General features: G+C 45.2%; 1 protein-coding gene across 3 annotated transcripts; it reads left to right on the top strand.

Moving 5' to 3' along the window:
- The first annotated feature begins 85 nt into the window (after positions 1-85).
- Positions 86-18,520, top strand: pex1 (peroxisomal biogenesis factor 1). Of its 3 annotated transcripts, none has more exons than XM_064348285.1 (24): positions 86-504; positions 721-867; positions 1,071-1,154; positions 1,533-1,647; positions 1,934-2,628; positions 2,866-2,985; positions 3,220-3,343; positions 3,569-3,675; positions 3,791-3,873; positions 4,228-4,360; positions 4,733-4,829; positions 5,751-5,921; positions 6,239-6,393; positions 7,370-7,559; positions 7,995-8,161; positions 8,659-8,793; positions 9,413-9,477; positions 10,034-10,176; positions 10,886-11,028; positions 11,498-11,674; positions 13,665-13,874; positions 15,002-15,199; positions 16,997-17,127; positions 17,935-18,520. In XM_064348285.1, exons 1-24 carry the CDS (start codon positions 397-399, stop codon positions 18,020-18,022), a joined length of 3,786 nt encoding a protein of 1,261 aa, XP_064204355.1. In that variant the 5' UTR covers positions 86-396; the 3' UTR covers positions 18,023-18,520. The 3 variants fall into 3 exon arrangements, with proteins under 3 accessions (XP_064204355.1, XP_064204356.1, XP_064204357.1); XM_064348286.1 differs by having other exon boundaries at positions 3,223-3,343; XM_064348287.1 differs by having other exon boundaries at positions 87-504; positions 10,886-10,989.
- The last annotated feature ends 1,386 nt before the right edge of the window (positions 18,521-19,906 follow it).

Raw genomic sequence — 19,906 nt, forward strand, 5'->3', positions numbered from 1 at the left:
TGACCCAACAGGAAAATGGTTAGAACAATTCTCCAATCGCTATGAAGTAGAGAGGTCACGTGTCTGAATTTCATCCAATGAACAATGAGCAACAAGACAGCATCAGTAGATGCGAAGTTAACTTCAGCTAGTTAACGTTGTAGTTGCAGTGTTTTCAGTCTCGGGTAAACTGGAAATTGTTTTGTTTTTCCAGCTGTAGGCATCCGGATGAAAATTTCACGATCGGCTAACAAATGATCAATGAATTTTTGATCTGTCAATTGTGTATTTGCACAGAGAAGAACACGTTACGGTCATGCTCTGTATCCAATGTAGCCTATCCAGAGTGTGTCAACCTTAATGTAAACCCTCAGCCCACCAAGGCTATTTCTGCCTGGCTAGGTTAGCGAATGAACAATGCTGGGTAGCCATGGGATTCAACCTGTCACCGTGGTGTTTAACAACTCTAAAAACTGTTTCATTCACCTTCCTTCCAACTTAGTATCACAGCTCTGTCTTCAAGAGGTAAGACATTGCCATGACACGTTATAATGTTACCTAACTAATTTTTTACGCAATCACAATAGTAAGATTTGTTCAGTTGCAGAATAATACTATGAAGCGCTTTGATAGGGGCGATCGTCTGTTGACGAATTTGTGGTTGCGTGTCAAACTCGTGTTGTCACAATGGTAACCGTGATTTTATTGTACTGACACTAAAAGTATTATTCCTCACAACAGACTCAAGTTTTAGAGCTTACCTGGGGTGTCTGTACTCCTGTATATCTAAGCTGGACGAGATGTCTGAAAAATTCAAATCGGAACGAAAACACGGTCGAGGTGAATAGGCAGCTGGGGGACAAACTTGGAATCAAAGATGGAGAGCAGGTGACTTGGCATGTTGGTGGCGATAAACGTTTTATCGTTCTATCGCTACTTTTAAATAGCATTACTAAGCTACTAAATATTAGAGCAAATTTTGTATCTTTGTTCAGCATGATTTTTTTTTTTTAAAACACAGAATAAACAGTTTAGTTCTGCTATACGTGAAATGTATTAAAAACTAACGTCGGTTTGACATGATGTTGCAGGGCTTTCTGCGGCCCTGTCAGCAGGTCCTGTCTGTTCAACAGGTAATGGTGGAGCCACTGTCATCAGATGACTGGGAGATACTGGTAAGGCCCTCTTTCTCCTGAAAAAGGGATCATTTCTCTCTTCATATGACTGACTGAGAGTCCTTAGATTAATATTATAATGCCTGCATACTGTTTAAGTGACATTTTTAAACTGGTAGGACAGATACAATTGGCTCAAAACAAGTAAACGTCTCTTCTGGGATTGTAAATGGTGTGCACCTTTTTGTAAATATATTCATTTTATGATCTGCATGCATCTGGGGCAATATGCCAATGTTTCGTAGTTATATGAGGTGTAGTTTACATTTCAAAGTTATATTATGTACAGGTGGACTATTGCTAACTGTGATAATGGGGATAAAGCTGACTGACCACTCCATGGGGCTGTATATACCAGTGTAGCCTTTTCGTCCTCAGGAGCTCCACAGCTCAGCACTGGAGCAGCAGCTCCTGGATCAGATTCGAGTAGTTTTCCCTGCTGGAGTGTTTCCTGTGTGGGTGAACCAACGTACTGTTATCTACATCCAAATAGGTCAGTGCGAAGTATTCCTCATGTTATCCATTTAGCTGCTAGGCACCCACAAGTACAATACAGAGTGCCGTGTACAGAAGGGTAACCACATCAATCCTACAGTGCTACAACTGCTACATTCATAAAACTGTATAAAACCCTAACAGTGACTCCGGGCATATTATTGTACCACATGTTCAACATGGCAGGTACAGGACCGAAAGACAAGTTGAAGTAGGGAGAAGGAATTAAGTCTAGACATTATTCACACACGTATTCTTGATTGTGTCCTCCTCGTGTGCTACAGCCTCCCTCTCACCGTCTGTACCTTATGGTCACCTGGAGCAGTTCACCGAGCTTGTGGTCGCACCCAAATCGCGGGAAGGGGGAGAACACCCCACCACCCCTCGGCCCAGGCCAGCTGGCTCTGCAGACCCAAACCAGAGCCCGGGTGTGCGCAGGCAGGGGAACTTTGAGGTCCCGGAGTCCGCCCAGGGTGCCCTGCTGGACACGCCCGAGCCCGGCACGGGCGGCCTGTGGGGCGGAGTCAGCCATCTGAAGAGCCTGGTGAGGTACATGCTCTCGGGCGGCGTCAGCCCCGAGAGGGAGGCGCCCTCCGTTCCGCCTATACCCCCTCTCCTCAGGGACGGCGTATTCAGGGCGTGCAGGGCCACGCCTGTCTGTGCTGGCCACTGGGGCGGCGCCCACGGGGCCCTGCACGTCCTGCCCTGGGGCCACTGCGAGGACGCTGGGGACCGGGGCCCAACCGCCGTATCGTACGGCAGGGTCTCCCGCCTGCTCTCGGCCAAGGAGCTGAGAGAGAGAGCGAAGCAGGCCTCGGAGAAAAAGAGAGGGAGCGCGGCCACGCCCCCTGCTGGCCCTGCCCCCGATGAGGCCCTGGAGCAGCCCTTAGTGGTCAAGGTGGTCTGTCACTGTGCAGAGGAGATCCTGGAGGCCCAGAACAGCAGCGGAGGGAGACAGCTCTACAGTGGGAGGGTCTGGGTGAGTATGCCTCCTGGGATTCTAGGCCAAACCCTCAGACCAGGTGCCCCATTAAACCTGTTTTTTTTTTACCAGATTTCTATAAAACCAGATAAATATGTGCTTCAATGATGTCCATTTCTTCAAAGGTCTGTGGTGACACCACATTTAATAATCCATATATTACTTGTTGAAGTAACTCTAGAATAGAACTCTTATTTATTGCAGGGACTGACGGTATTTGTTGTTATTTTACAGATTCCTGAAATCTTAAGGAAGCGGCTAAATATTGATATGCACTCAGCTGTGAGAATTCAGCCAATAAAATCGACCCCTAAATTGGCTTCTGTCGTCCAACTGCAGCTGTTGCAAGAACTAGTGAGTTTTGTTAATCAGGTCTTTTATCATATTTATCAGGCAGTCGATTATGCTTCTTTCCTATATGAAATTAAATGATAATTGTGATGCTGTGGTTCATGTGTGCAAGAACAGAAGTGTGTAGAAGACCTCCAATTCAGAACTGCTTGTAGTCTTGATATGGCCCGTAGTTTAAGTGTACTATATTGTGGAGACTTGTTGAACGCGCTTTGAATATTTGTTGGTTCTCTTCAGCAGCAGACTGAGAACGAGCTGGACGTTCAGGCAGCCTTCTTGTGTTGGCTGCATTCTCAAAATGATGATGCCCTGAGCTGTGTGACTGGTCGTTCTCATTTCATCACACTTCCTGTCTGCGAAGGTAGGCTTTCAGCGCTGCATTTCAGTATTTTAAAAAGGGCTTACAAGTGCACTAGTGACAATGATTGTGATCTCTGCTTATACCAGTATTGAATTTGGCGACATAGTGTATACTTTATATACAATGTAGTGTATATAGTATACTTTGTTTGCCTGTTTTCACAGCATTAATATACTTGAATTGAAACTGTTTGTTAGTGTAATTAATCAGCTTTTTTCCCCCCAGAACATCTGGAGTTTGCTTTGACTGTGTTAAAGCCAGAGTCTGAGAGTGTGAAGTCTGATGAGGTGTTCTTGTTAACTGCACGTCTGCTGCAGAAAACTAACATACAGGTAGTGGCTATGTGTTATTGGCTCTTTGATTTCACTACTCTTATTGCACAGAGGGTGCTCTACATACATTGTATTTGAAACAAGCCTGTGTTCATTATGGTTTGTACATTTCCAGGTTGTTTGGGAGCCACTGACTGTCCCTGCAAAAGCCGATGATGACACAAATTATCTGTCTTTTCCTTCGCTGGATAGTCTTGGGTAAGCCTTATTTTTTAGTCTTAATCAGGGTTAGACATCTAATTTGTTGGTTATGAATTGGGCTTGCGCTGGGTGGTTTCCTGGTAAAATACCAGTACATGATCTGGATTTCTTTAACAAATATCCAGCAGCATATTTGGCTAATATGCAAAATTTTCATACTGTCCATTGCTCTGTGCAGGGGAACCTGCTAAGCAAATAAATATATAATGTATAATATAATAAAATATATAATAAAATGATACATTTTGGCTTTAAACTGGGGAATAAAGTCCAGATATTCAAAAACAAAGAACTCAAGTGTTTCCTTGAAATTCAGAGCACAGCACTGTCTGACTCTTGCCCTCTGTCCAGGGGAATGGAGGATATCGGGGTAACGGCCTTCGAGCACATCTCCCACAGTCTGCTGGGGCGCCCCCTGTCTGAAGAGCTGGCAGCCGCAACCCCGGGGCTCAGAAACGGGGCGCTGTTGGTCACAGGCGCCGGGGTAAATACCGCCGCGCATCGGTGCTAGAGAAAGGCAGAGGTGTCCCTGGGGTGGGTATCTACTGTTTTTCAGGGACACCAAAGTACAACAAATAAATAAAAAATGTAGATAATTCAGACAGTGCTCATATCCAAACAAGTGGGGTGGGGGAGGGGAGACCAGCTTGCTCTGCATATGAGAAGATGCTGCTCAGCAAGAAAAACGAAGGGTAATCTCGGTGACGGCTTTGTGCTTTGTGCTTTGGTACTGGTAAACGTGGGCCAGCATTTACAGTCTAACTGCACTCCCGAGTGGCTCAGGGCTGAAATTGCTGTCCCCGTTGCGTGTGAGAGAGTGAGCGTGCGCCATTGTGATGCCGTATGTGCGTTGCAGGGAAGCGGGAAGACCGCGTTCTCCAAAGCGCTGTGCAGGAAAGCAGCCGAGGAGCTCGACGCTCACGTGGTGGTCATCGACTGCAAGAAACTGAGAGGTAGGAAGTAGGGATGTTGCCATGGAGATGATGCGCTGCCACGCTGTATCTTAGAGCCTGCATTTAGACCCGTGATGTGTGTGCGCGCGATGCTGTGTTTAGACACTATGCTTGCGATGATGCATTTTACTGCGGTTCACTATGTGATTGTGTAGCTCTGTTCTTAAGGCACGTGTGATGGTGATGCGATGTCGATGCGCGTGATGCGTTCATTGCGCTTGTGAGGAATACAGTACTCGTGAGGCTGCACTTGCGAACCTGTTTTTTCACGAGCATTGCTGCAATGATAGGGCAAATTTATATGTGTAATGCTGTGTTGTGCGTAATACAGTAATGTGATGCAGCACTGTGTTTGATATAGCCCATTTCAGGGTTTGATTTGATATAGCCCATTTCAGGGTTTGATTTGATATAGCCCATTTCAGGGTTTGATTTGATATAGCCCATTTCAGGGTTTGATTTGATATAGCCCATTTCAGGGTCTGATTTGATATAGCCCATTTCAGGGTCTGATTTGATATAGCCCATTTCAGGGTTTGATTTGATATAGCCCATTTCAGGGTCTGATTTGATATAGCCCATTTCAGGGTCTGATTTGATACAGCCCATTTCAGGGTTTGATTTGATATAGCCCATTTCAGGGTCTGATTTGATACAGCCCATTTCAGGGTCTGATTTGATATACAGTAACCCATTTCAGGGTTTTATTTGATATAGCCCATTCCAGGGTCTGATTTGATATAGCCCATTTCAGGGTCTGATTTGATATAGCCCATTTCAGGGTTTTATTTGATATAGCCCATTTCAGGGTCTGATTTGATATAGCCCATTTCAGGGTCTGATTTGATATAGCCCATTTCAGGGTTTTATTTGATATAGCCCATTTCAGGGTCTGATTTGATATACAGTAACCCATTTCAGGAAAGCGAGTGGAGACGATACGGCAGAGGCTGGAGGAGGTTTTTGAGCAGGCAGCTTGGAGACAGCCTTCAGTGGTCCTTCTGGATGACCTGGATCATGTGACGGGGGCGGCTGTCTCCCCGGAACATGAGCATGGCCCAGAGGCGCTTCACCGCCTTCAGTTAGCCCAGAGTACGTGTCTCCTGTCCCATCTTCATATTATGTAAATATGCTTAAGGTTGCTCTCCCTGTAACAACCTGTTGCATAATTTATTTAAATAACATTTCACATTGAATTCTTTAAGGAGCAAATGTCTGCTTATTATTGTGTATGTATTATAATGGAGTAGGATTTCTGCAGAAATGTGCAAAGGCGACGTACGTTCACATAAATGTGCTGCGATACTACGTGTAGAAACCTCTTAAGAACGTCTGTGGAGGTGAACAGGAAGTGAGCGCCTGTTATTTAACCCACGCTGCGTCCTCGCTCTCCCGTGTCGCTGTCTCAGGTCTGAGGGACGTGGCGGGCGAGGCCGTGCTGCAGGGCGGGCTCGTCACCCTGCTGGCCACCAGCCGCAGCGAGCACTCCCTGCACCCGTCCCTGGCGGAGGCACAGGGATCCCACCTCTTCCAGTGCTTCGCCCACATCCAGCCCTCAGACCAGGTACAGACGAGGTCTGCTCATGTCACAGGCCTGCCTATCCACAGAGGCCTGCAGTGCGTACAGTACGGCTAGCTGAATGCCTGCACGATTACAGTGACTGAGTGTGATTTTTGAAACCAGGCGTCATTGTAAGAAGTTCTTTAATAAACATATGGCCACTCATAAGTGCCAAACTAAAAAAACAGTCCAACAGTCCATTAAGCGCATAGTAAAAGACGCACAACGTTAATTATGAATTGTGCTAGAAGTACAGAGTTGTTACAGTGTAGCTCAGGAACGGCAGTTGTGGGCCTAAAGTCCTGCAGTGGGAATTCCTGCAGTCTGAGCCATTAATTACAGAGTTGGATCAATTATTCGGCTAAATTGCTGCAGGTGGTCGCATACTCAATATTTTACCGAGCTAATAAATCTGCAGGATTTCAGCACTTTGGGGAAAGAAGTGCACTTAAATTCTGCGTGTGGCTATTTAAAATCCTCTTAAAGATCTTAAGAAGAAGTGTGTTCCACTTGCTGTCTAATAGACCACAAAATTGTTTATGTTAAACCAGAGAAGAGATTTAATTAAACTCCAGCAGAGTGTATTGGCACAGTAGGTACAGCAGTAAAGTATAATCTTTTCAAAAATTAGTGCTTGGCACGCTTTAACTGAACTTTTAATTCCATTTAACTTTTTCCTGAGTTGTGAGGATTAAGTGCAGTCCTGTGCCAGTTAGTGCCTTACCGATTATATATATCATGTCTGTTGCTGTGACATCAGTGCAGTCATTTGTGATGGTGTGTTGTGGTGTCAGATATGTATTTAATTTTTTTTCAAGTTTTCTATGGTCATTCATGCTTTGTTTTGTCTTAATGTGACGTACCCAAGCGATGGCTCCAGTGGGGGACTGAGAGTGTCCGATGAGCTGTCCTTTTCGGGGAAGACGGGGGGCGTGCTCTGTGCAGGGAGAGAGGCGAGTGAGATGACGGTGTGTTGCAGGCGCAGCGGCGGGAGATCCTGAGCGCCGTGGTCAGGAGCAAGAGCGCGGTTTCCCCCGAGACCCTGGGTGCGCTGGACCTGGAGAGCCTGGCCAGGGAGACGGAGGGCTATCTGCCCCGGGACTTCACCCTGCTGGTGGAGAGGGCCATCCATGCCAATGCCCTGCACAGCAGGGGCAGCTCTGTGCCAGGTACTGACGGAAGAATCCCTCACACAGGCCACCCGTGTGCTGGCACTAGCGGCTGCATAAACTCCAACTAGATGACTATCAAGCTGCTTCAGCTGCCCGTCCAGCCAGCAAGCAAACAGACCGCTAGTGCCAGCACATTGGTAGTTAGCTGCCAGGCTGTCTGGCTGTATAGCAGATACGCTGACAGCACCATAGAGAGCAGGTTTTGTAATTGCAGCATCCATTTGACAACAGCATTACTGGAAGTAATTGTGTGATTTGTGCATATGGGTAATATCTGTTCCTTCTGTTAAATCTGATGAATGAAATTACCTGAGAATTCTAGGATAATTTACTCCGTTGTTCTTTTCTTGTGTTAATTACAATCAAATGAGGTCTGTTTGGGTTTTTCTGTTTGTTTGCTTATTTTTCGTGGGTTTGCTTTGTCTGTTACAGAGGTGTGCTTGTCCACGTCTGACTTCCAGCAGGCCCTGAAGGGCTTCACCCCGCCCTCCCTGTGGCACGTCCGGCTCCACCCCCCCAGCGCCGTGGGCCTGGATCGGGTGGGCGGGCTTCACGAGGCACAGCAGCTGCTGATGGACACCATCCTTCTGCCCGCCAAGGTGCAGCCCCTCCCCCTAGCTCCTCTTCAGCCACCATGGCAATGGCTTTGTGCCCTGCCGAATGGCTGGTTTCAATTCACCGCGACAAGTCTCTTAATCCTACAAAATAACGTGGATTTAATCCTCATTTACTGAGGGAACTGCATTGGTTGTGGGATGATGGCTACTGATGTGCATGTAAAACCTTTTCTGTTGCATTTTCAGATGCAAAGCACCTCATGGACCTAAATTGTAACTCAATCACACACTCACTAACTCACGTTTAGCAGGCTTAAAATTCTCCACAGGGGGGTGCTATTAACACGCAAGCAGCTGAACGGTGCTTCGCATCATTGACACTGTGTGTCCTTATTTAAATATATGTGAAATTAAATATTACCAATGATAAAGATGTTTGGCCCACCCTGTTTGGTTTCATATCCTGTCTAAGTGAAGGGCCATAATGTGATGCTAGTGGATATCTTGTCTGCTCACGCCACCATCTTTGTGCGTTCCAGCACCCCGCGCTCTTCGCGAACCTTCCGATCCGACAGCGCTCCGGCGTGCTGCTGTACGGGGCTCCCGGAACTGGGAAGACTCTGCTGGCCGGGGCCGTGGCCAAGGAGAGCGGCATGAACTTCATCAGCATCAAGGTGCCCCCGGCCGTACTGTCCCCCCGACAGCATTCTCATTGGCCGCAACACAGGAAATGACCGCCCAACGGAGCTCTGATTGGCCAGCACACAGGAAGTTACAAAATATAAGTGTATCATCCAAGCAGCACTAAGATGAAATTCCAGCAGATGTGGTCAGACCTTAGGGGGGACACAGTAGTTTTGTTTCTGGTCCAGCAGTACACCACTGCTTCCACTGATGCATGATGTGTTTGTATAAACAAGGCTCCCTGCATCATCCTGAGCCAGCTCCAAATTCTGCAACTCAGGATCTGTTTTATTAGACTTATTAAGACAAAAACAATGCAATCAGAGGGGCTTTCAGGCTTTACCCAAACAACAGCTGCAGTGCTTTTGACATTATTCCTCTGGCCATTATAATATCACTTTACTCAATTTGCCGATTTACTTGCCTTCTCCAGCTACTTTTCCACTTTTAGATTTAATTACAATGTTTAAAAAAAATTAGCCTACAAAAACAGTTGAATTATGGCTCTAAAGCACCAGAGTTGAGTAGGTTTGTTCTAGAAGGTGGTTTCAGCAGGTTGCTTACGGAGATGGGGTGGGTGAGCGGCTTGCTGTGGTTGTGTGCCCGCAGGGTCCGGAGCTTCTGAGCAAGTACATCGGGGCAAGCGAGCAGGCTGTACGGGATGTGTTCCAGAGGTCTGTCCTCCACTTTTCTTTCTGTAGCTATGTATCGCTGAACTGTCTAAAATCCAAATTGAGGATGGGGTTTACAGTTTAAAGTCCATTTAGTAAATCATTCATTATCAAATATGCTCCTTGATATTGTCCTCGAAGGCCCTTGACTTTCGCATTAGAAATACTGTAGGTTGGTCGGTCACTCGGTTAAAAAGTTTTAAAATTGTGACTTGAGTGTCTGTGATCCAAACAATTATATAATGGACAAAAATTATCTCCAAATTGCTTTCAGTCATATTGATTTCATAAACATTAGGTCTTATGCAAAGCACTTCCCGTTGACAAGCACTATTTAGGATGCTGAGGGATGGAACTGCCAAACAGGAAGTAGGTCCTTGTAAAGTAAAAGGAAGTGGAAATGCTGCCATTTTAGTGAAAGCGCAAAAATGGAAAAAGCTGAACGAAATGTTGGAAGGCACCTTTCCCTCTCTAACACCTAAGCCTTGTTAACTGAGCTCTGTACTATGGAAAGATGACCTCTGACCCAGCACTGACCTCCATTGTCGTCCATTCGCAGGGCCCAGTCCGCCAAGCCCTGCATACTGTTTTTCGACGAGTTTGACTCGTTGGCACCGCGCCGGGGTCACGACAGCACGGGCGTCACGGACAGGGTGGTCAATCAGTTACTCACCCAGCTGGACGGGGTGGAGGGGCTTCAGGGTAAGGCTGCTTTTCTGGAGAAATGTCCCTTTTACGGCGGGCTTATTTTATAGGCTTTTTTGTTCTGCAAGGCAAGTAGGTGCCCATTTACCTGTCGGCAGCATTAACAAATTTTGCTCTGACTTACAGTGTTGAACTAGATTAAATTATGATATTTTTCATTGTGCGTTGAAATTTCTTTTGCATCAAACATGCATATTCATTTGGGTGTCGCATGTGACCATGAGAACATACTATAACGACTAGCTGAAAAGCCTACTGAGATTAAGGGTTTTTTCCTCCTAAAATTATTATGTCAAAAAGGTACCAGTTGGCATTTTTTCTAAACGGTTTTTATTGAGGGCACTGACTTTAACATTGGTAGCTTATTTTCAAACAGATGATGTCAGTTTGGCGTCAGGTGTGTAAATCAGCCTGGCAGCCCCAGGGGGATATTTCACTAGGCAGGATTACTGAGTTAGCTGTATAACTGCGCTGAGTAAAACCTGGAGCAGCTCTTCTTACGTCAGTCCATATTCCAGGTTTGGGAGGGTTCCGGGTTTTCTTTGTGCAGTTATCCAGCTGTGCTTCATGAAACAGGGCCATGGTCATTCATATCCTGTTACTCATTTATTTTGTGCTGGAGATGTTGGAGTGAAGGCCGATGCTGAGCTGAAGCATGGTGTACTGGGTTCTGTTAATGAGCGAGTCCATGTCATGTGGCCCGCAGGTGTGTATGTCCTGGCTGCCACCAGCCGCCCTGACCTCATAGACCCTGCGCTTCTGAGACCCGGCCGCCTGGACAAGTCCCTGTACTGCCCCCCACCCGACCAGGTATTACCCCCCTGCCTGTACTGCCCCCCACCCGACCAGGTATTACACCCCTGCCTGTACTGCCCCTCACCACCCAACCAGGTATTACGCCCCTGCCTCTGCCACCTGACCAGGTATTACACCCCTACCTGTACTGCCGCTCACCACCCAACCAGGTTACACCTGCTGTACTGCCTCATCGACCAGTATACACCCCTACCTGTACTGCCGCTCACCACCCAACCAGGTATTACACCCCTGCCTGTACTGCCCCTCATCCGACCAGGTATTACACCCCTACCTGTACTGCCCCTCACCACCCGACCAGGTATTACACCCCTACCTGTACTGCCCCTCACCCGACCAGGTATTACACCCCTACCTGTACTCCCCCTCACCCAACCAGGTATTACACCCCTACCTGTACTCCCCCTCACCCAACCAGGTATTACACCCCTGCCTGTACTGGGTGGATCTTGTTGATCCGGGGAGCCCCTCAGCTCATCTTTGCTACCCTCCACCCCTTCAGGAGGCCCGTCTGGAGATCTTGAAAGCCCTGACCCAGTCCGTCCCGCTGGCGGGAGACGTGGACCTGGAGCAGGTCGCCAGCGCCACTGACTCCTTCACCGGGGCGGATCTGAAGGCCCTGCTGTACAACGCCCAGCTGGAAGCCGTCCACAGCTGCCTAGGGCCCGGCCACCTTCACGTGAGTGTCACACACCGCCCCCCTGTGGCAGGCCCTGGAAAAACGTGGCATTGTCTTGGTATCAGATATGGAGGGATTCAGTCAGTGAAATGTGGATAGTTACTCTGGTCAATGAGGGTATTACAGTCAATCAGGATAGTGCCTTAGAGCAGCTAAGTTAAAGTACACTCATCCGGGGTAAAGACTGAACTGCAGACTATAGAGAAGTGGGAACTAACCGAAAACACTTCAGACTAGAGCCTCTGCTTGTCTATGCTCTCCTGAACTGGCAGAGACCCCTTCCCTCTAGGGTTTTCAACACACTTGTTCCTGGTTATGGTTATACACTTTGTTGTACATCACTCTGGATAAGAGCGTCTGCCAAATTCCTGTAATGTAATGTAATGTAAGATTGTCACGTTGGTGACGAGGGCTTCTGAATGCAACTGAGAGTGGGAGAAGAGGAAAAAAACTGGCAAGGAAATTGTGCAAAAATAAAAAGAAAGTACAGTGCTGCAAATACGCAACACAGTACTACCTGATCAAGTTGCTTAGGTATTTAAGTATGGGAAATCCATTATGGTTGAGCTGCCTACTAGCCAATACATTAATAATACATGAAAACAGCAGCCAGGTGTGTTTTAGAGGTGGTGTCCGTCCAATCAGCAAATTTAGAGCGGTTTCCACATTGTAAGAACACAGGCGCCAACCATTCTCTACAGCGCTCCCATTTTGGGAACATTTGGTCCTGAAATTTCATGTCTGCTAACTGTAAAAATAATTTCTACTAATTAGGATACATTAGTGTTGTCATGGACAATGCGCGCACTCTGTTTATGGCTATAAGGCTTCTTTATTACATGCATACATGGAGAGATCTCTGCACTCAGGACTGCTAAAACATCTCTGGATGAGGGGGAGACAAAATGAGCCTTTCACAGTATTTCTGCACTGCTATTAAAAAAACCCTAATTCGGGATAATAGAAAAACAAGGGTGTTATAGACAGTTCAAGGTCACTTGTAGTTCACACAGGCTGATAAACAACAGTTTTTTTAGCTTATCAGGAAAAAACAACGCTTCTGTCACATACACCTTAGTTCATCTAGAAGACAGTGCTTTTTTCTTTTGGTCTCTCTCTTTTCACTTAGTTAATCAGTCAGCAAAAATACATACTCCTATTTATCTTCCACAGTGTGCTCCTAAATTTTTTGACTTGGCTGCACGTGCTCCTCGAAAAAAATGTTAGCGTACAGCCCTCCTTTCCAGCTGAGATTTCGGGGTGCAGTTCAGCCTGCTGCTGTGAAGGCAGTAACTCGGTCAGTCACTGATGAGTCATTAGAACGAGCCTGGTCTTCAGCCCTATGCTGTTATATTTCAAAATGCAGCGTATAACGTTTCTTCTTATATGATTGGTCTAGTTTGACTTCTTAACACCTGTGCAGATTGATCCACTGGTATATCTATTTATTAACCTTTATTTATACAAGGTAGGTTGACTGAGCACATGTGCTCTTTTGCTGCAATGCTCTGTGAATTGCCCCCAAAAGTAGCCTAACCTGCATGTCTTTGGATATATTCATCTATAAAACAATGATTGGTCTATTTCCTTCCTATTTTGTCTGTCTGCTAATTATAAATCCACATAATTATCACTTTTGCTGTTGGGATGTGATACTTAACAAAATTACCTTGTCCCTCTACTGATTTTGGAATTTTGCACCATATAGTTGTAACAGTCTACAAAAAAAGTCTTAAACTTTTTAGATAAATGAACTTAATTTGCTGATTGCTGACTGAAGTACACTCCTGCTTTTAACCTCTGCACTGCTCTTTAATTACAGTTATACTACTGTCTCATTACCCATTTGTTGTTTGTAATGTGATTGTCAACTGTCCTGTAGGGTAACTTTGTGTTTTATGCCAGGTCCCCCTTGCAAAAGAGATTTTGATCTCAGTGGGGTATTCCTGGTTAAATAAATAAAATTAAAATCTCGCGTCCTCGGCCGCAGGATCTGGGCTCCGGCTCGGACAGTGACGTCAGCCTGTCCTCCATGATCTTCCTGAACCACAGCAGCGGGTCGGACGACTCGGCGGGGGAGGGAGAGGGCGGGCTGGACCCGGGCGAGCTGCCCCTGGAGGACCCGCACCACAACATCTGGAGGCTGTACTTCGGCAGCTCCTGCGAGTCGGAGCTGGGGAACCCGTCGCTCTCAGAGCTGGTAGGACGCGCGCTTGTGTGAGAGCAGCTGCACGCCTGCTACATTGTTGGGATCTTGAATTTACTCAGAGGTTCTCTTGGTTCTTCTTGGTTCGGCTAAGCCTCAAATCCTGTCACAGTGCCATGCAAGGCTTTGCATGGAGTACTTGGTGGTGGAGCAATGATCTACTGGGAGTAAATTAAGCAAACTCAGGGGTAGCTAGTTTATCCTGTTTTATTCATAACCAACAAGGTCTTTACAAAATAAGAAATACATTTTTTGGAGACAGGTCAGTTTGCATGAAGGGAAATGTACTATCCAGCAGTTATCCATGATTTCATGTGTCAATGAAGCATAGGCATCTTGATTGACATAGCTAGCCAACATTAACAACCATTTAGTTAGCTAGCTGTCATGGCTACAGTAAGGTGCCTTAATCTGTGACATGCAAAAGCATCCCCTTGATGGCAGCATCAAGATGGCGGTAATTTATAAGGTGACTACTGAACTGGTAGTAACTAAAAAGCTGTTGAAGTAGCTGTCCCAACACAAACTACACAAAAAAACTATTTACCTTTTCTGGTTGATTTTGCTTTATATGTTCCTGGCATTTAGTAATCTGTATGCTGTTATTCAGAGCGACTGACAATGCAGACACTAGTGCAAAGATGAGGGATCAAAGTGTCGTAATGAGGGTAAAAGTTATAGTCCGAAGACAGACTGCAAGTTCAGGAAGTAAAGACTCGACTGACCGCTTGCAAGCAGTCCTTATGAACTAAGTTATACAAACAAGGACAAAACAATCCTAATGAGCATTAAACTACATTAAACAAACCTCTGCAAAAAAAAAAGTCCAGTCTGCGAAAACAATGAAATGAAAAATCACTCCTAATTGGGTGTTAAGACTATGTAAAAGTGCTAGGAAAGATTGCAGTTCAGTTCCTTTCATCATGAGCGTGTGTCCTGGCCCGTGGTGCAATTTGTTCTTTATAAATAAGCTCAGTTTCTGTTCTGTTTGGCTGTGAGTTAATACATGGTGTTTGCAATCATTATTTTATATATTGTTATGTCTGCATTTCCTTGATATGCATTTGCAAAGTTCGGAGTTCAAAGGCATCAAAGCCTTTTTGTTTTTTTTCTCACCCCAGAACTCTCAGTGCCTTTCGGGCCCAAACTCGGTGACCCATGACCTTACGGGCGCGTCTCTGCGGGACCCCAGCTGCTACCACACACCCGTCTTCATGGCCTCCCTGCAGGAGGGCTACCAGGAGCTGAGCCACGAGCAGCTGGAGCTCCTGCGCACCGACATCGCCAGCATCAAGACCAACTACCGCAGCAGGTTCACGGTGCGTGTACATCTATCTATCCTTAAAGATAGCAGGTGCAGAACATCTATCCTAAGAGCCAACACAACACTACCGCAGCAGGTTCACGGTGCGTGTACATCTATCTATCCTTAAAGATAGAGACCAGCACGGTGCGTGTACATCTATCTATCCTTAAAGATAGAGTCCAACATCAAGACCAACTACCACAAAAGGTTCACGGTGCGTGCACATCTACCTGTCCTTAAAGATAGAGACCAGCACGGTGCATGTACATCTACCTATCCTTAAAGACAAAGACCAACATCAGACCAACTACCGCAGCAGGTTCATGGTGTCTGTAAACCTCTCTGTCCTTAAAGATAGAGACCAAAATCAAGACCAACTACCGCAGCAGGTTCACGGTGCTTGGCGATCTCTCTGTAATAAAAGACAGACCAGCATCAAAATTTTATTGCACAAGTTCTCTCTATCCTTAAAGACCAACATCAAGACCAACTGCTGCAGCAAGGTTACAGGCCTTTTATATCTCTCTGTGCTGTAAGATGGTGACCTTAGCAGGGTCACATTAATTAATATATCTTTGTTCTCTTTTGCCATTTTCTCCATTACCGTAGAACCTGTAAAAGAATTGGGAACGGAGGTCGTTCAGAACTGAAATGTCAAATTATCAAAATTTTAAGCATTTGAATCCTTTACTGATTGAATTCTGTACTGACAGTACAGTAACCTTACTGGCCACTATTTTTCAGTTAGCTAGAAAACGTAAATTAGGTTGATATACAATAATCTATCACTGCCAATTGGGATCTCATTTGGGATTTGCCGCTTTGTCAAATTTTTGTGGTATGTCGTATTTTGCTGTTTAATGGTACCATTTTTGTATTGGTGATAATTAGGAGCCTGCTAACTGTATGCTACTTTCCAGTTTTATATCATTTTTTTAGTGGTCAGGCCATAGCACTTAAGATCACATCCGTGAGGTTGTACAACGTAGTTACCCAGAATATAATTATATCATTTCAACACTTGGGTTTTAAAGTCTTTTATTGCTTGTCTTTGCTTAAGGAATTAAACTAGTCTAATGAATGATGACTGGAGGACCATAAAGGGAAATTAAATGAAACTAGTGGAACTAAAAATGTCATAAAAACATGGAAAGTAGACATAAGTCAAGATATTTGCTTGCTGACGTATTGAAAGCGACCTCACAATGATTCACCAAAGATAAAGGGAACATTTCTCAAAAAAAGGAAAAAAATGAATGCTGGGTTATTCTCCCGTCACATTGATCCTTTGTTCTCATTTCTGGGAGTCAGAAACCTTGAAGGAAAGGAATTCTTTTAAGGGTGCACTAGGCACTGGTTTGCTGGCTGTCAGAGTTTTATTGAGGGGTATGGTAACAGAGCGCCTCATCCAGCGTTGCCAACTTTTTCCCCCACGGAAAGTAGCTAAAGCACGCTCAAAAAGTCACTAGAAGCTGCTAATTTACACATTTATGACACCCTGGCATACTCATTTGCATATGAAAACGTGTCTCGCTGGTGGATGGTCGACTGTAGCTTCTCTCTGCACTCACTAGCCAGCCGCTGTTATGTGAGCTGGTCGATAGCGAGCGCAGGAAAGACTGCAGACCCACTGAGCAGCATTGGCGGCTGTTTTTCGAGGAAGCTGACGCCTGCTCAGGAAGTCGCTAGATTTGTCAGGAGGCTCTTTTTTGAAATGAAGTCGCTAAAGGAGTCTGATGAGTATTTAAACGTCGCGACGAAAGTCACCGAGCTGTGGCCTCACCCGGTCTGCTTCCTGTCTGGGGCTCAGGAGGAGTCAGCGCTGACGCAGGCGGGGCCCACTAAGCCGGCCCTGCTGATCTGCCACGCCCACCTGACCTCGGCGCTGGCCTCCACGCGCGCCTCCGTCACCAGGCAGGACTGGAGGAGGTACACGGAGCTGTGAGTTGCCCTTCCTCCCTCTCTCTCTCTATCTCTCTGTTTTCCATCTCGTATCCTTCACCCATTCCGATCCACAGTTCCTTCCTCCCATTGTCAGTAAGCGTACTCTCCGTCAGGACGCGCTTGTTACGAAGAGGCACACATTTTACAAAGAGGCGCTTGTATGAAATAATGGCCTCCACCAGTTTTATGGAGCATTCTTGTTTACCTCTATTCAAGGCAAACCCGGGAAACACGTTCATTTGAATGCATCAGATGCATTCAAATGGGTCACATTTTCATCCGTCTTGTATTTGACCTCCCAAATTAGCCCCACTGACTACCAGTTTGAAATCTCAGTTCAAAGTACAGTTGTTAAATCAAGGTCTGATGATTTTTCTCAGAAGAGTCTTTGCCTAAGTACTGGCATTTCATCATCGCACCACTTAAACTGAGCAGCCAAGAGAGAATCCGCGTGCTGTGAAATGCATGATTTGCATATCTCCTAAGCCGTATTACCAGCATGTCACATCCAATCAAGTTTGGTGTTTTGAAAGCCTGCCCAGTGAGAATTTAGGGACTGAGTTACAAGACTGTATTCATTGTTTATGGAGCCATGCCAGAAGGAATTAGGGGTATTTGCCCTCTATTTCCAAACATCAAGCCTGAAAAAAATGGATTTTAAAGGATGGGCGAGATTAAATATATTTTATTTCTTATTTCACCGGTTCCGCTCTAATGTTGACAAAGGGATTTCCTTTTCTTGATTTGAAGCCAGCTTTCGTTTTTGTGCTCATTTTGAAACCGTTCTTTTTTCTCCCCCCCCAGATATGAATCCTTTGGCTACACAGGGTCGGACGGGAAGTCTCACGGCACGGCTGCATTTAAGCCTGGCCAGCGCGTGACTTTGGCATAGGGAACACATACAGGCCTATACCTCTCTGCCACTTGTGGTATTGACCACGTTTACCTTTAGGGAGCCCCTGTCATGGAGGTAAGATGGGGTTGGAGATCGCGATTTTCTCCTTATACAAAGTTGTTCATAATTTTACCTGATGTATATCTGAACCAATGCAATTACCACGACATTACATTGACCTCTAATTAAAACCAACATTATGTTGTACTGAAATTAAAACCAAAATAACACTGTACTCTGCATGCCATTTATGTTATTCTGTCCCTGTAGGTGAAAAAAGCTCCAACACACAATTCCTGTGCCTAGTACATTTTCTTTACAAAAACTTATATTTAATCTTTGACATATGTGTGTAGATCTTTTGGGAAATAATTATATAAATTATTCCATAATTTTCAGTACAGTTTCACTTACTCACAGCCCTTTATGTAAATTAATTTATTTGAAAATGTCTTGTAATTTATGAGCTGATTAAAATGTTTACATTTCAAACTATTTTGGACTAAATGAATATGAACTATTAATTCAAGGAGAGAAACCTGCATGGAGGAAACCCCACACTACACACAGAACAGAAATACTTGTGTATTCTCCAAATGACCACTAGATGGAGAAAGACGAGTAATATTCCCATCACTTAACCATTGGCAGACCATTACTTTGAGCTGTATGCAATTAACAAACGTGAAAAAACATAGAAGAGTCTCTATTTCACATCAACGAGAGCTTTAGAGTGAGAATCTCATCTTGATTTGACAAAAGTTCTCAGTTTTTCTTGGATAAGCTTTTTGTTTCTTTGCACAAATTTCATGATGCATTAGTAGTTAGCTGTGTTTTAGATGTTTCTGGCTCACTGTTAATACATACTATAAATAAAACTATCAACCTACACGTTTGTACAGCATGCCCTGTAGTTTTAAATACAGAAGTGAGGCTGTGTCTCTGGTTTGGCACACATGCGTGGGTTAGAGCTCAGTGCTTTTCTGACACGTGATAAACACACGCACACACACACACACACACACACACACACTACAGACAGTGCGGCCTATGCCTGCAGAAGAACCAGGGATGCTACTTGAAGTGATTTGAGAATCCATCTCCTCAATAATTCAGCTTCACACAAGCCAAGCTTTAGCCGTCTATTTCCCCTACTATAAAGAACACCCACTGGCAAAAATTTGAACCAGCTCTGACAAAACTATGAAACGCACATAAGATGAGGCTAAGACTGCATATCCCTGGATTTTTACCACTTTCATCCACAAGGCTCATGCAGAAACAGAGATTATCAGCACATTTCTGATCGTTTTTAAGGGTTTGATTGTAGCGCATTTCTGATGTAAAACACAAATGGTTCTCCCCAAAGCAGGCAGTAGACCCAGAAGGAGGTTGCACGTCCGGTCAGGTCCTCACTGGCGGTTTCTCCCGTTTCTCTCAGGTGTCAGGTCAAGTTAACATTGAAGGGGCCGTTCTCATTTCCCTCTGATAAACTCATTATGAAGGGCCGTGCATTGGGCTGATGGGATTTGGGTGAAGGCTGCACCGCAAATGTATTCATCCTTCCTCCTAATGGAAATCCTTACAGCACATATTGCAAGAATTGAAAGCGACCTCATTTTAAAGGCAGAACAGGGGAGAAATGACTGACGTACTGCTTCAGAGAGAACAGAATATTCTGGAAAGAGCGAAGAGCACATACGATGTGAATGACAAGTAATTTTCTTACTTTGGTCTGATACTTGTCGTACACTGAACTCTTGTGGAATCTGCCTCAGTCACAAAAAAAGGATATGAATATTTGTTCTCAGTGGTCTATAGTATTCCCTTCTAATGAATGGTTAAAACACCATTGGGGCATAGTAACATAAGCAAAAATGA

Source organism: Anguilla rostrata, chromosome 8 (assembly GCF_018555375.3).
Source record: "Anguilla rostrata isolate EN2019 chromosome 8, ASM1855537v3, whole genome shotgun sequence".
Taxonomy (NCBI): domain Eukaryota; kingdom Metazoa; phylum Chordata; class Actinopteri; order Anguilliformes; family Anguillidae; genus Anguilla; species Anguilla rostrata.

What these genes read in the sequence shown, in the direction of transcription:
- pex1 (XM_064348285.1), top strand. Translation starts at nt 397, where the DNA reads ATGCTGGGTAGCCATGGGATTCAACCTGTCACCGTGGTGTTTAACAAC. An exon ending in CCGCCTTCAGTTAGCCCAGA is followed by an intron (nt 5,922 to 6,238) that starts GTACGTGTCTCC and finishes TCGCTGTCTCAG; the next exon opens with GTCTGAGGGACGTGGCGGGC. An exon ending in CCATCCTTCTGCCCGCCAAG is followed by an intron (nt 8,162 to 8,658) that starts GTGCAGCCCCTC and finishes TGTGCGTTCCAG; the next exon opens with CACCCCGCGCTCTTCGCGAA.